General features: G+C 43.6%; 2 protein-coding genes across 2 annotated transcripts in view; both read right to left on the minus strand.

Moving 5' to 3' along the window:
- Positions 1-231: 231 nt before the first annotated feature.
- Positions 232-5559, minus strand: LOC149982600 (uncharacterized). Its single transcript, XM_090241362.1, has 5 exons — positions 5301-5559; positions 4779-4910; positions 4018-4080; positions 3351-3533; positions 232-941 (listed from the first exon to the last, which is right to left on the minus strand). Exons 1-5 carry the CDS (start codon positions 5530-5532, stop codon positions 913-915), a joined length of 639 nt encoding a protein of 212 aa, XP_090097488.1. The 5' UTR covers positions 5533-5559; the 3' UTR covers positions 232-912.
- Positions 5560-7202: 1643 nt separating this feature from the next.
- The window catches only part of LOC110528989 (uncharacterized), a 123083-nt gene continuing 114259 nt past the window's right edge, over positions 7203-16026 (minus strand). The window contains exons 108-116 of the mRNA XM_036983697.2: positions 15452-15505; positions 15038-15091; positions 14837-14899; positions 14647-14709; positions 8525-8641; positions 8365-8442; positions 7935-7988; positions 7721-7769; positions 7203-7482 (exon numbers count right to left, since the gene is read on the minus strand). Of these exons, the coding sequence (XP_036839592.2) occupies positions 7454-7482; positions 7721-7769; positions 7935-7988; positions 8365-8442; positions 8525-8641; positions 14647-14709; positions 14837-14899; positions 15038-15091; positions 15452-15505 (561 nt within the window). The 3' untranslated portion in view covers positions 7203-7453. The remainder of the gene's footprint in view (positions 7483-7720; positions 7770-7934; positions 7989-8364; positions 8443-8524; positions 8642-14646; positions 14710-14836; positions 14900-15037; positions 15092-15451; positions 15506-16026) is intronic.

The following is a 16026-nucleotide window of genomic DNA, read 5'->3' on the forward strand; positions in this document are numbered from 1 at the left end:
CGTTTCAATTTTTTTTAGAATTTTTTGAAACAAGTTATTTTTTTCATTTCACTTCAGCAATTTGGACTATTTTGTGTATGTCCATTACATGTAATCCAAATAAAAATCTATTTAAATTACAGGTTGTAATGCAACAAAATACGAAAAACGCCAAGGTGGTTGAATACTTTCGCACGGCACTGTATACACCTCTAAATTTGTTTTATATATTAAAAAACATTGTAGAAATACTATTATTCATTCTCTGGTTTATTCACATATTTCATAAAACAATGAGTAGTGTTTCTGAGCCAACATGAATGAGTGTGCTTTTTGCAATTTGAACATCAAACATGGCGAAAATACAAACAAATGAAATGTGCAATTTATATGTGCAATATAAAAATATATTTTAAAATAGCACCTTTTCTCTGTCAGGTTAAAACATGCAGAGTTTAACATGAATCATTAGGACACACAACACTATTTCCCAGGTAATACAAATATACATTTATATGTACATTACATTGGCAAAATATGATAACATGTATTGTGAGTGCCTCTTTATACATACAGAACAGCTATTTAGTGGACCGATTTGGAACTTATTACCTGTACATCCACCACAGATTCTGCATTCTGTGGTATGGTTGCATCAATGTTTGGACAACATTGTCTTCCTGTAATACGGTGCTGCTGTAATCACTAGACGTAATTCTGAGGGGGATTTAAAAGTTTGGCTGCAGAGTTAACGTAATATAAATGTACTTGAAATAAATAATAAAATCATCAACCATGAGAAAAGATCCGTCAATGGTGTATGTACTGTATACTAAAAACCTTGCCAATGTTTTATAGCTTTAAATATGAATTAAACAACCATTTGTTGCCCTTCTTTAGGGTGGAGAGGAGGTAGTCATGACACGCCCTTCATCATCGCCCCTTTTTCAAAGGAACAGCATCTGCAACAAAACACAAGAATCCGTTTTGGGGATACATGTTCTTGTGTGTACATGTGTGTATGTGCAGCATGAATGTGTGTGTATTCAGCATGATATACACTACCGTTCCAAAGTTTGGGGTCACTTAGAAATGTCATTTTTAAAGGAACACATTTTTTGTCCATTAAAACATCAAATTGATCAGAAATACAGTGTAGACATTGTTAATGTTGTAAATTACTATTGTAACTGGAAATGGCTGATTTTAATGGAATATCTACATAGGCGTACAGAGGCCCATTATCAGCAACTATCACTCCTGTGTTCCAATGGCACGTTGTGTTAGCTAATCCAAATGTATCATTTTAAAAGGCTAATTGATCATTAGAAAACCCTTTTGTAATTATGTTAGCACAACTGAAAACTGTTGCTCTGATTAAAGCAATAAAACTGACCATCTTTAGACTGGTTGAGTATCTGGAACATCAGCATTTGTGGGTTTGATTACAGGCTCAAAGTATCCAGAAACAAAGACCTTTCTTCTGAAACTCGTCAGTCTATTCTTGTTCTGAGAAATGAAGGCTATTCCATGCGAGAAATTGCCAAGAAACTGAAGATCTCGTACAACGCTGTGTACAACTCCCTTCACAGAGCAGAACAATCTGGCTCTAACCAGAATAGAAAGAGGAGTGGGAGGCCCCGGTGCACAACTGATCAAGAAGACAAGTACATTAGACTGTCTAGTTTGAGAAACAGACGCATCACAAGTCCTCAACTGGCAGCTTCATTAACTTGTACCCGCAAACCACCAGTCTCAGCATCAACAGTGAAGAGGCGACTCTGGGATGCTGACCTTCTAGGCAGAGTTCCTCTGTCTAATGTGTGTTATTTTGCCCATCTTAATCTTTTCTTTTTATTGGCCCATCTGAGATATGGCTTTTACTTTGCAACTCAGCCTAGAAGGCCAGCATCCTGGAGTCGCCTCTTCACTGTTGACGTTGAGACTGGTGTTTTGTGGGTACTATTTAATGAAACTGCAAGTTGAGGACTTGTGATGCGTCTGTTTCTCAAACTAGACACTCTAATGTACTTGTCCTCTTGCTCAGTTGTGCACCGGGGCCTCCCACTTCTCTTTATATTTTGGTAAGACCCAGTTTGCGCTGTGAAACACAGGAGTGATGGTTGCTGATAATGGGCCTCTGTACGCCTAGATATTAGATATTCCATAAATCTGCCGTTTCCAGCTACAATAGTCATTTACAACATTAACAATGTCTACACTGTATTTCTGATCAATTTGATTATATTTTACTGGACAAAAAATATGCTTTTCTTTCAAAAACAAGGACATTTCTAAGTGACCCCAAACCTTTGAACGGTAGTGTATGTCCAAGTTTTAAACCTCCTATTGTGGGTCTCAGCCAAAACCCACACACCTCCGCACATGGACACACACAGAGAACTTTAATAAACATGATTAAACCTGTAATAACCACGTAATGAGACACAAGGTGTCTCCCCAGGGGAAATCAAGATTAGACTACTGCAATACTCTGCTCTCGGGCTACCCGGATAAAGCACTAAGTACATTTCAGCTAGTGTTAAATACAGCCGCTAGAATCTTGACAAGATCCAAAAAATGATCATATTACACCAGTGCTAGCCAGTGCTATACCGGCATCCTGTTAAGGCTAAGATGGATGTCAAGGTTTTACTGCCAACCTACAAAACCTATCTCGCTGATTTGATCCTGCCATACATACCTACACATATGCTACGGTCACTAGACACAGGCCTCCTTATTGTTCCTAGAATGTCTAAGCAAACAGCTGGAGGCTTCCTCCTATAGAGCTTCATTTTTATGGAATGATCTGGTGATCCATGTGAAACACACAGACTCGGTCTCAACCTTTAAGTCCTTACTGAAGACTCATCTCTTCAGTAGGTCTTATGATTGAGTGTAGTCTGGCCCAGGGGTGTGAAGGTGAACGGCAAGGCACTGGAGTGACAAACCACCCTTGCGGTCTTTGTCTGGCCAGCTATCCTCTCTCCACTGGGATTCTCTGACGCTGACCTTATTACGGGGGCTGAGTCACCGGCTTGCTCGCACTCTCCCATGCCGTCCCTAAGAGGGGTGCATCACATCTTGCCAGGCTTTTTTCGCTATACTTGACTTGAGTGGGTTGAGTCACTGGCATGATCTTCCTGTCCGGTTTTGTGCCCCCTCGGAGCTTGGTTCTTCTCTAAGTTTATTCATTGGTTCCTGCCTTTCTTTTCCTAGCCACCATGCTTCTACATCTGCATTGCTTGCTCTTTGGGGTTTTAGGCTGGGTTTTATAAATATATTTGATTGATTGATATGTATGTATGCACAGTAAGCTACTATGTGTGCTTGCTTGTGTGTGTATGTGTGTGTGTGTGTGTGTGTACCTGTGTCCTCCGGGAGGCAGCGCTCCTCACAGGTCTCCTGATGGAGGAAGCGGTTGGCGTTGCCCTCACAGCCGCTGTAGATGAAGGGTCTACAGGCCTGCACCTGGCTGTTAAAGTACCAGCGCAGAGTAAACCTCCCACAGCTGCCCTCCTCCAGGGGCAACACACAAAGGTCCACTGGAGCTTGAATACATCACACATACACACAGTGAGGAAAATCACAGTGAGAGAGACAGAGAGCTCCAACAGTAAGCTAGATGAATGTGATGTTAGTATTAATGTTAATGAACAGTAACATAAAATTCTGTGATGAACATTAAATAAGTGACCATACAATTAACACAGTCTTTAAGGGATAGAAAATCTAAATTATGTCTGGGGATAAAAGCTGAAGATGGCTTGTAAGGTCAAATCCATTCAGGTTTTATTAAAAAAAAAAATGTTTCAGTACAATTCTTCGTATATTATCTATTGTAACTTTTGTCAATTTGCCACACAAAAACAATTCAGTGCCCAAATTCAGATATGCTTGGGTGTTTTGATTAGTTATCAACAGCAATCAAAGAAAATAAAACCATCATGCTAGAGAGGCCAGAGGCATGCAGAGATGGAGGCGGAGTTAACCCTTAACACCCCAGCAGTGGAGGAGAAAGTGGGCGGGGTTTACCTTCCCCTTTGACCTCTCTCCTGGACCTTTTTGCTTTCAGAGGGTCAACAGTGACTGTCTCACCTGTCGACATGCAATCATTCAACAAACATCAACATCTATCAACAGACACCCTGTAATAAGCAAACTAACACAAAACAAACACACTGAATCGACAACACAATAAAACGCACAAATACAGTCCTAACTTGATAAACATGCATATAATTTAACGTTTCACGTATTGTTGGAAATTAGAGATTTGCAAGACTGCTATATATATATACCCATATATCTTAAGTTAAGAACAGACCACTGTAAAACAACACATACAAAAACACTATCAACACAATAAAGACACACAGGAAGCTGTTGATGTTGATGGCAGTGTGTAAAGGGGATCCAGGGTTGGTTTGTGTGTTAGACTGGGTTCAGTGTGTGAGGATGGATTAAGGGTTAAATGGATACTTCAGGATTTTGGCAATGAAACCCTTTATCTACTTCCTCAGAGTCAGATGAACTCGTGGATGCCATTTTTAAGTTTCTAACTAGTGTTAGCGCAATTGCTTACTAGCGTAAGCACAATGACTGGAAGTCTATGGGAGCCGTTCCTGTAGACGTCCATTCATTGGGCTAATGCTGATTTGCGTTGGCTCGAAAACTACCTCTAACCTCCTACATACTGGATGCAGAGACATACAAATGGTATCCACTAGTTTATCTGACTCTGGGGAAGTGTATTGCTATCCCTTTAAGGGTGTGCGTTTGTGTGTGAGAAGTACCGTCGTTATGATTCGCAGCGGGGGTTAGGTGGATGCTCTGCTCCATAGCCATGGAATCATCGTAACTCTCCATAGAGTAGATATCTTCGTAGTCAGGGTCATTGGTGTTCACCACCACACGCAGCTCACGCCCTGCAACACAGCACAGGGCAGGGGGCGCCACAGCGGTCACAACCCTAACCCCAACCACCCCACGACCAGAGGGGAGACACCCCCCAACTCCTACATCACAACACTCGACTTTCACCAAGGGCTCAGTCCACCCGTGAATGGGCCTTAATTCAGCTGGAATACCCCACTTACAAACCCTCTAACTTTAAAAAGCAGACAAAACAGAGTTAGAGAGTGAGTAAAACTGATGGACAGACAGAGATATCCTTTATAATGTTCAGAGAATACTGATGAGAAAACGGGGCCCATTGTTTAGAACCAGACACAGCATCACTCTGGGCTGTTTGTTAAGACATACTGATGGACAGACAGACAGGTAGTGATGAAGGACAGTTGGACAGACACACTCACCATCCTTACCATCCTTGCCCTCCCGGGCCAGCTGTTGCTCTGGAACAGGACGCGCCCTGGGGCGGGACAGGGTTTCTGTCACAACAACACCTGAGAGCAGGCCAGGATGGGGGACAGGGGGCGAAGGAAGAGGGGCCAGGAACATAAAAACAACAACAGGACATCCACACTGGTCAGTAACACACATAGACGTAGCCACCAGACACCACCGAAACCCAACATATACACCCATGAGAACATACAGTAGAACCAGTGGTTGAAGTGGACTGAAATAGATACAGTGCCTTGCGAAAGTATTCGGCCCCCTTGAACTTTGCGACCTTTTGCCACATTTCAGGCTTCAAACATAAAGATATAAAACTGTATTTTTTTGTGAAGAATCAACAACAAGTGGGACACAATCATGAAGTGGAACAACATTTATTGGATATTTCAAACTTTTTTAACAAATCAAAAACTGAAAAATTGGGCGTGCAAAATTATTCAGCCCCCTTAAGTTAATACTTTGTAGCGCCACCTTTTGCTGCGATTACAGCTGTAAGTCGCTTGGGGTATGTCTCTATCAGTTTTGCACATCGAGAGACTGACATTTTTTCCCATTCCTCCTTGCAAAACAGCTCGAGCTCAGTGAGGTTGGATGGAGAGCATTTGTGAACAGCAGTTTTCAGTTCTTTCCACAGATTCTCGATTGGATTCAGGTCTGGACTTTGACTTGGCCATTCTAACACCTGGATATGTTTATTTTTGAACCATTCCATTGTAGATTTTGCTTTATGTTTTGGATCATTGTCTTGTTGGAAGACAAATCTCCGTCCCAGTCTCAGGTCTTTTGCAGACTCCATCAGGTTTTCTTCCAGAATGGTCCTGTATTTGGCTCCATCCATCTTCCCATCAATTTTAACCATCTTCCCTGTCCCTGCTGAAGAAAAGCAGGCCCAAACCATGATGCTGCCACCACCATGTTTGACAGTGGGGATGGTGTGTTCAGCTGTGTTGCTTTTACGCCAAACATAACGTTTTGCATTGTTGCCAAAAAGTTCAATTTTGTTTTCATCTGACCAGAGCACCTTCTTCCACATGTTTGGTGTGTCTCCCAGGTGGCTTGTGGCAAACTTTAAACAACACTTTTTATGGATATCTTTAAGAAATGGCTTTCTTCTTGCCACTCTTCCATAAAGGCCAGATTTGTGCAATATACGACTGATTGTTGTCCTATGGACAGAGTCTCCCACCTCAGCTGTAGATCTCTGCAGTTCATCCAGAGTGATCATGGGCCTCTTGGCTGCATCTCTGATCAGTCTTCTCCTTGTATGAGCTGAAAGTTTAGAGGGACGGCCAGGTCTTGGTAGATTTGCAGTGGTCTGATACTCCTTCCATTTCAATATTATCGCTTGCACAGTGCTCCTTGGGATGTTTAAAGCTTGGGAAATCTTTTTGTATCCAAATCCGGCTTTAAACTTCTTCACAACAGTATCTCGGACCTGCCTGGTGTGTTCATTGTTCTTCATGATGCTCTCTGCGCTTTTAACGGACCTCTGAGACTATCACAGTGCAGGTGCATTTATACGGAGACTTGATTACACACAGGTGGATTGTATTTATCATCATTAGTCATTTAGGTCAACATTGGATCATTCAGAGATCCTCACTGAACTTCTGAAGAGAGTTTGCTGCACTGAAAGTAAAGGGGCTGAATAATTTTGCACGCCCAATTTTTCAGTTTTTGATTTGTTAAAAAAGTTAGAAATATCCAATAAAGGTCGTTCCACTTCATGATTGTGTCCCACTTGTTGTTGATTCTTCACAAAAAAATACAGTTTTATATCTTTATGTTTGAAGCCTGAAATGTGGCAAAAGGTCGCAAAGTTCAAGGGGGCCGAATACTTTCGCAAGGCACTGTACCAGTACTCATTTTGGGTGCTAGTACTCATCATATTTTAGAGCCAATATTCTAAACAGGTCAGCACTGGCCCTCTTTAAGCACTGAGTAGAACAGATAACCACCTACATGGACCACACCACATAACAGAACCAAGACTACATAGTCGAGACACACGTCAGAACCAAAAACACAGTGACTACATAAATGAATAATAAATCTAAACAGTTCATGTCAAAGCTAGCTACTGCCCTCATCCCATCGGGTCCACGTGTCAGACTGATACCCACTCACCTCCACAAGCTGAAAGACAAAGAGAAAAGGGAGGAGAGGAAAAGAGAATGTTACAGGGAAAGTCAATAGCAGTGAGAAGTTTTACATGGACAGAGGGTCTGAATCAGACTCTGTGGAGCATTACGTTCAATACAGATGTGTTAGCACCATTACTTGTTTCACTTGACGATGAGGAAGTGAAGTTTAACTGAGGACACCAGCATGTTGGATTGGGACATTGGGGTTTTGGCAGGTGACTAAGACTTACCACAGTGTTGGCTCATTTCTGTGCGGACGAATGTCCGAATCTCATCCTCCTTCACAGAGAGCCAGAGGGGAAGAGGAGGAGTGTAAGAGACAGGCAGAGAGACGTGACAGCATTATAATATGTGTATGTGTGTGGTTGCATGCGTGTGTATGTGTAGGCAGGTTGGTGGTAGAGTCAGCAGATTTGGGCCCTGAGGCCCAGGTGAAGCACTGACCGTCAAGCCTGGTTCTCCTCTGTCTCCCTTGGCTCCATCTGGACCCAACTCCCCCTGCAGCAGAGACAGGTATTAGAACACACAGCTGACAAATAAACTGTTCTCAGAGTAGTTGAACAAACTAATAGCTCTATGATCCCAAGGTCAGATGTACTAAGTACATATCCACCACGAAGAATCAGAAATATAAACTGGAAAGGAACAACACCTGTGTTTTCAGTAATTAAATGTATTATGTCTGTTCAAAACCCTTTTCTACATTTTCTGTTTAAGTCTCCAAACTTTCCATACAGTGCATACGGTTTAGAAAAAGGTCCCCAGCTTCACTGCTGTGTCTGTGCTGTGGCCAGTTTGAGGGAGTTATTGGGGGACAGTTGCAGTTAGATACTTTATGAGCAGACATACTGCACAGTAGAGAGGAGACACTCACCTCCTTGCCCCGGTCTCCTGGTTTACCTGGGATACCGCGTGGACCTATCATGGCAGGACCAAGAGGCCCCCGCTCCCCCTGACAATGACAACAACCATGTTGAACCATGTTTAATTTACCCCATAACTAGATGGCATAAACAACCAAAGCAAGTGAATACCTTCTGTCCTTGGAGGCCTTCGGGGCCCTTAACTCCAGTTGGTCCCTGAGACCCTGTCAGTCCAGAGGACCCGTCTACTCCTCTGGGGCCTGGGGGGCCGGGGATACCTGAGGGGCCCTGTAGAGAGGAAGAGGGAGATGCCACAGACAGATACCCTTTACAAAAAACTCCTTCCTCTCCTTCCCTGCCTATTAAAGTTGTGTCAGGCACTGGCATCATTGAGAAGAATTAGATAAGTGATGATTTTAATCAGCATTTTATCTCGGCAGGCTTTTTATTTTAAATAAATGGTAGATTAATTGATCCTGGTCTGTCATTCGACTGCTCTTCCCTCTCCCAGCCTCCAGTTGGCTCGATGGAAGATCAGTCGACTTCTAGTGAATATCTTTTTCACTTCAACAACTTTCTACTTGTGATGTATTAGACACCTTGATTAAGATGAATGTAAAAATCAACTGGGGCTGATTTACATGTTCCTTTTCTTGCTGCAGCTTTCTGCTACCAATATGTTTTATCAGACGATTATCTTGGGTGCTATCCCCAGGGTTTGGAAGGTGGCCTATGTGCTCCCTCTCCACAAAGGTGGTGACCCCTCCAACCTAAATAATGATCGCTATCTCGAAATTGTCTTGCCTAGATTAAAAATAAATAGAACCAATAATAAACAGTCATCTTAGATCCTTCCTAGCTACAAGTGTTCACTGGTCTGGTTTCAGGCCAGGTTATAGCACCATCTCTGCTGCAACCTTGGTGTTAAATTATGTTGTAAAGGGTATGGATCGGAGGAAGCACTGTTGCTGCTCACTTTATTGAATTATTGACAGCTTTCGATAGTGTGGACCACTCTTTATTGATTCAAAGATTGTCTGAAATCGATATGGATCAGGAGTCATGTAATTGGTTCAGGACACAATGTGTTTTTTTTCTGATGGTGTTAAATCAGATTTCCTTGATATTACAAAAGGTGTCCCATAGGGATCGGTTTTAGGTCCTGTACTTTTTACTGTCTATATAAATAATGTTGGTCTATCTGCAAAAAATTGCAACAAACACCTGTATGCACTATTGCCCAGAGTTGTGGACTCGAGTCACATGACTTGAGAGAAAATAAAATACTGTGTGTGGTAAATCTTTATTACAGCTAATCCTACAATAATTGCTAGCGTTTCATCATTCCATCTCCGTACCGTTTATTGCAAACCTTAGATATTTCTGTTTCATGATTGATACGATATATTTCAATTGACGATTTCTTACCCTCTGAGTGAGCGTGTGCACATGAACGTTCGCAACTCATGTCAGAAGTTCTGTTTATTTAATTCAATGTACGGTTTCCTTTGTTCATATTTCCCGGGTTATGTCCTTGTTCTGTGTATCTGTGTCCTATGTCTCTGTCATTCTGGTTTGTGTAATAGGAGCAAAATTAGACATTTTATTTTACATTGTAGAACCAGTTCATTGGTAAAAGCCCAGTGGTTCCCAAACTTTTTATAGTCTCATACTCCTTCAAACATTCAACCTCCAGCTGCGTACCCCCTCTAGCTGTCACGTTCTGACCTTTATTTCTGTTGTTTTGTCATTATTTAGTATGGTCAGGGTGTGAGTTGGGGTGGGCAGTCTATGTTTGTTTTCCTATGATTTTGGGATTTCTATGTTTCGGCCTAGTATGGTTCTCAATCAGAGGCAGGTGTTATTAGTTGTCTCTGATTGAGAATCATACTTAGGTAGCCTGGGTTTCACTGTTTGTTTGTGAGTGATTATCTATGTTAGTTGCTTGTGTCAGCTCAGTTCTTATGATAGCTTCACGGTCGTTATTGTTTATTGTTTTTGTACAGTTTACTTCGTGTTTTTTGTCATCTATTAAATGATGCATTCACACCACTCTGCGCTTTGGTCCGCTTCTTACGACGATCGTGACAGAATCACCCACCAACCAAGGACCAAGAGGCGTGGTCAACAGAGGCAGCAGCAAAAGCAGCAGCAGCAGGTACAACAGCAGCAGCAATGGGAGAGGCAGCACTATTTGGAGAAGTGGACTAGGGAGGAGATCCTAGACGGGAAGGGACCCTGGGCAGAGCCAGGGGAATATTGCCGCCCAAAAGCCGAGCTGGAGGCAGCGAAAGCCGAGAGGCGGCATTATGAGGAGCTGACACGGCAGAGCGGCTGGAAGCCCGAGAGGCAGCCCCAAAAATGTCTTGGGGGGGGGTACAGGGAGAGTGTGGCAGAGTCAGGAGCCAGACCTGAGCCAACTTCCCCTGTTTACCGTAAGGAGCCATGGATGTTATCGGAGCTGTCGGCGAAGCTGAGGGCTGAGTCTGAGAGGGTCGAGAAGTTATTGGACAGAATGGAGGAGCGTGAACGGATGAGAGATGAGGAGACACTCGAGGAGGTGTTAATAGAATTGGGGGAGCGTAAAGAGAAAGAGCAGTTGATTTGGCGTAGTATGCAAGGCATTCGCCCTGAGGTGCGTGTCCCCAGCCCGGTACCACCAGTGCTGGCACCCCGCACCAGGCTGTCTCTCCGTCCCATCAATACAGGTGCTCCCGCCTGTCCGGCGCTACCAGAGCTTCCGCCCCTCAGTCCAGAGGCGCCAGAGCCCCTCAGTCCAGCGCTGCCAGAGCCTTCATCCTCTCCAGCGCAGCCGGAGTCTCCCGCCTGTCCGGCGCTACCAGAGCTAGCCGCCCCTCAGTCCAGAGGCGCCAGAGCCCCTCTGTCCAGCGCTGCCGGAGCCTTCCTCCTCTCCAGCGCTGCCGGAATCTCCAGTCTGCCCAGCGCCGCCTGAGCTGGCCGTCTGCCCAGCGCCGCCTGAGCTGACCGTCTGCCCAGCGCCGCCTGAGCTGACCGTCTGCCCAGCGCCGCCTGAGCTGCCCCTCAGTCCCGAGCTGCCCCTCAGTCCAGTGGGGCCATTTAGCAGGGTCGCCGTGTTTAGGAGGCCACGGAGGCGGACAATGAGGCGGAGAAAGACTGTGGTGAAGTGGGGTCCACGTCCCGCGCCAGAGCCCACCCAGACCCTCACCTATAGGTTAAGGTTTTGCGGCCGGAGTCCGCACCTTTGGAGGGGGGGGTGGGGGGGGGGGGGGTACTGTCACGATCTGACCTTTATTTCTGTTTTGTCATTATTTAGTATGGTCAGGGCGTGAGTTGGGGTGGGCAGTCTGTTTGTTTTTCTATGATTTTGGGATTTCTAAGTTTCGGCCTAGTATGGTTCTCAATCAGAGGCAGATGTCATTAGTTGTCTCTGATTGAGAATCATACTTAGGTAGCCTGGGTTTCACTGTTTGTTTGCGGGTGATTATCCATGTTAGTTGCTTGTGTCAGCTCAGTTCTTATGATAGCTTCACGGACGCAGCACTATCCAGAAATCTAGCAGTGTCTTCAGAATAAATTCAATTTTCACAGAACCGCTTGTTGCAATTTCAATGAGGCTCTCTTGTTCAGATATTGGTAAGTGGACTGGAGGCAGGGCATGAACGGGATAACGAATCCAGTTGTTTGTGTCATCCAATTTGGTAAAGTACCTGCGTAATTGCGCACCCAGCTCACTCAGGTGCTTCGCTATATCACATTTGATTTTGTCTGTAAGCTTGAGTTCATTAGCACATAAAAAAATCATACAATGATGGAAAGACCTGTGTGTTATCCTTGTTAATGCAGACAGAAAAGAGCTCCAAATTCTTAATCATAGCCTCAATTTTGTCCAGCACATTGAATATAGTTGCAGAGAGTCCCTGTAATCCTAGATTCAGACCATTCAGGCGAGAAAAAACATCGCCCAGATAAGCCAGTCGTGTGAGAAACTCGTCATCATGCAAGCGGTCAGACAAGTGAATATTATGGTCAGTAAAGAAAACTTTAAGCTCGTCTCTCAATAAAAAATGTTTTGTCAATACTTTGCCCCTTGATAACCAGCGCACTTCTGTATGTTGTAAAAGCATTACATGGTCGCTGCCCATATCATTGCATGATGCAGAAAATACACGTTCGGGTGCCTTGCTTTAACGAAGTTAACCATTTTCACTGCAGTGTCCAAAACGTCTTTCAAGCTGTCAGACATTCCCTTGGCAGCAAGAGCCTCTCAGTGGATGCTGCAGTGTACCCATGTGGCGTCGGGAGCAACTGCTTGCACACACGTTACCACTCTACTATGTCTCCCTGTCATGGCTTTTGCGCCATCAGTACAGATACGAACACATCTTGACCACAAGTCCATTTGATGTGACAAAGCTGTCCAGTACTTAACAATATCCTCTCATGTTGTCCAGGTTTCCAGTGGTTTGCAGAAGAGGATGCTTTCCTTAATTGACCCCCATAAACGTAACGGACATATACCAGGAGCTGTGCCAGAATCGCCATGTCTGTTGACTCATCCAGCTGTAACGCATATAATTCACTGGCTTGTATGCGAAGCAGTAATTGTTTCAATCTCCTGCCATGTCAATGATGCGTAGTGCAACAGTATTGTTTGATTAAGGCATTGTCTGTATAGTTGTTTTGGCCTTTTCCCACAGCATTGTCCCTGCCATATAAGCGGCAGCAGGAAGAATTAAGTCCTCCACAATAGTATGGGGCTTGCCTGTCCTAGCCCCTCGGTAGCTCACCATATAAGATGCTTCTAGCCCCTTCTTATTAATGGTATATGTTGCTTTTATACATGTCTTACTACTCAAAAGTAATCTTTATTCTCACTCAAAAATCTCCCATGGCTTATTTTTCAAATGGTTATGTTTCGTTTCTAAATGTCTGCGTAAGAGTGAAGGTTAATGTGATTAGATGTTAATTATTTGACTAGGCTACCTGTATTTGACATTTTGTTATTATTACGCTTAACACTAGATGGTTTAATTTTATTTTGGGCAGTGAAACGAGGCTACTCAGGCGAGAAAAAAAACTCACCCAAATGTATAGCCCAGTTGGAAAATATAAATGTACTTTCTGAAAATGTGAATCACATTTTTATTTGGTGTACCCCCGACAGCATTGCCGTACCCCAGTTTGGGAATACCTGTAATAGCCAATTTGGTAATTGTATGGTCCTGGGAGAGGCAAAGTGCTAATGTACAATGCACTTGGAATGTATTCAGACCCCTTGACTGTTTCCACATTTGATTACATTAAAACCTAATTGAATCTGTCTAACAAGGTGCTCAAACAAAATGGGTTAAATTGTTTTGAATACTTTTAGAATGCACTGTATCTGTTTGAGCTCCTGTTAGATTCAATTTGGTTTCTCAATGGGAGGCTCCAACTATGGGTTTCTGCATACTTGGAAATGGGCATTGCGAAATAAGTTAGTGAATCAACAGTGATGAGTGCAACATCAGTGGGATGCTCAACAGTGATGGGTGTAACATCAGCGCGTGGATCAACAGCGATTGGTGTAACATCAGTGGGTAGCTCAACAGCGATGGGTGTAACATCAGCTGGTGGATCAACAGCAATGGGTGTAACATCAGCTGGTGGATCAACAGCAATGGGTGTAACATCAGCTGGTGGATTAACAGCAATGGGTGTAACATCAGCTGGTGGATCAACAGCAATGGGTGTAACATCAGCTGGTGGATCAACAGCAATGGGCTTAACATCAGCTGGTGGATCAACAGCAATGGGCTTAACATCAGCTGGTGGATCAACAGCAATGGGCTTAACATCAGCTGGTGGATCAACAGCAATGGGTGTAACATCAGCGGGTACTTTTGGTAAATGTGAAGGTGAATATTGATGTGGATATTGATGTGTATAGTGTGTATCGATGTGTATACAGGGCTCATCTGAGCACAGCGGAGGCTGCTAAGGGGAGGACAGCTCATTATAGCTGAAAAGGAGCTAATGGAATGGCATCAAACGCATGGAACCCATGCGTTTGATGTATTTGATACCATTCCACTGATTCCACTCCAGCCATTACCACGAGCCTGTCCTCCCAAATTAAGGTGCCACCAACCTCCTGTGTGTCAGCATGACTCCCTGTCAAAATGAAGGTTAAATAAAACAAAATCAGTTTTCATCAGACCTTATATACAGTACAGCTACAGTCAGTGGTCAGCTTGCGGTTTTTCTGTGGTCACATTCATAGTATTAGTGGTGCACTTTATGAGTGGATTCAGTTGTGGTTAAAGACTCACCCTTTCACCCTTCTCTCCCTGAGTTCCTTTGGGCCCCAAGACTCCATCCAAGCCTCGGTCACCCTACAAAACACACAGGCATGTAGTTACACACCGACACACAGTACCCCTGATACATTTTGAAAGATATATATCACACATAATGAAGTACGCACACGCGCACACACACAAACCATACATAGACTAATACCTTGGGTCCGATCAATCCCTCCTTGCCTGCGGTTCCAGTGGCCCCTGGAGAACCCAATTCTCCCTGAAACACAGATACAACAACACCTGGTAACATGTCCACACTAAGCTGATACAGTTTTAATACTAAATTCCAGATATTAGTCTGAATGGTGCACTGTTCAGAGCCCTCTAAACTTGTACTTCATGGGATGATTCTTACCTGCTCACCTTTCCTTCCAGGCAACCCTGACCGCCCATGGATCCCTGAATCTCCCTGATTACAGAAAGAGAAAGAAAGGGTAAAAACATTCAACACCATCAAAAAGTCCAATAGTATTCTGTTCTGTATGTAGTCCACGTCCACTATAGCCAGGTCATTAGAAAGACACACCATGGTGCATCCACACCGTTTTCCCCCTACTGTTAATCTTATTCAATGTCCTTATTAACAGGAAAAGGGAAAGAGGTCATAGTTACAGTGGCTATGAAACACTTTCATCACAAAACTCACCATGCAACTCCCATAAAGACCCCTCAGGGATAAATAAAGTGAATTAAATTGAACTTCCTGTCATACATTTCTTCCCCTCATCCCTCTTCCTCTCTCTCTCTCTCTCTCTCCCTCCCATTGTACCTTTTCTCCTTTTGGTCCGTCCGATCCACACGCCCCCTTTGATCCTCGGTCGCCCTGGAAATGATCAGTTAGTTAGTCAGTTAGAGAGGCAGATGAGGGGCCCTGTCAGTCACAGTGGGACAAACTACTCCAAACTGCCAATTCAGACAGAGAGCTTATACTGTACATACACTGACAGTCCTTTCAGCTGCCAGTCAAACCAAGCCTAACGAAAACAACCCCTCATTTACAAGGTGACTCATCAACAACTGTCACTTACTTCAACGGTTGCCAATACCAACCAGCTAGTCAAAACCGGATTGTGTTGTGTGAAGGTCAGATTTTTTTTTTTAGGGGGTAGATCAGCTTTAATATTGAGGATAGATTGTAGCTTCCATCAAGGTAATTGTATGCATAATTTCCAATCCCCCAGATATTTTTGGGGTTAATTTGTATTTTATTTTTTAAATTAAATATATACACACACACACACGGACGCACACAACCGTTCCAAAGTTTGGGGTCATTTAGAAATGTCCTTGTTTTTGAAAAAATAAAATAAAAATTGTCCATTAAAATAACATCAGATTAAAAAT

Source organism: Oncorhynchus mykiss, chromosome 7 (genome assembly GCF_057628025.1).
Source record: "Oncorhynchus mykiss isolate SJ-2025 chromosome 7, ASM5762802v1, whole genome shotgun sequence".
Lineage (NCBI taxonomy): Eukaryota > Metazoa > Chordata > Actinopteri > Salmoniformes > Salmonidae > Oncorhynchus > Oncorhynchus mykiss.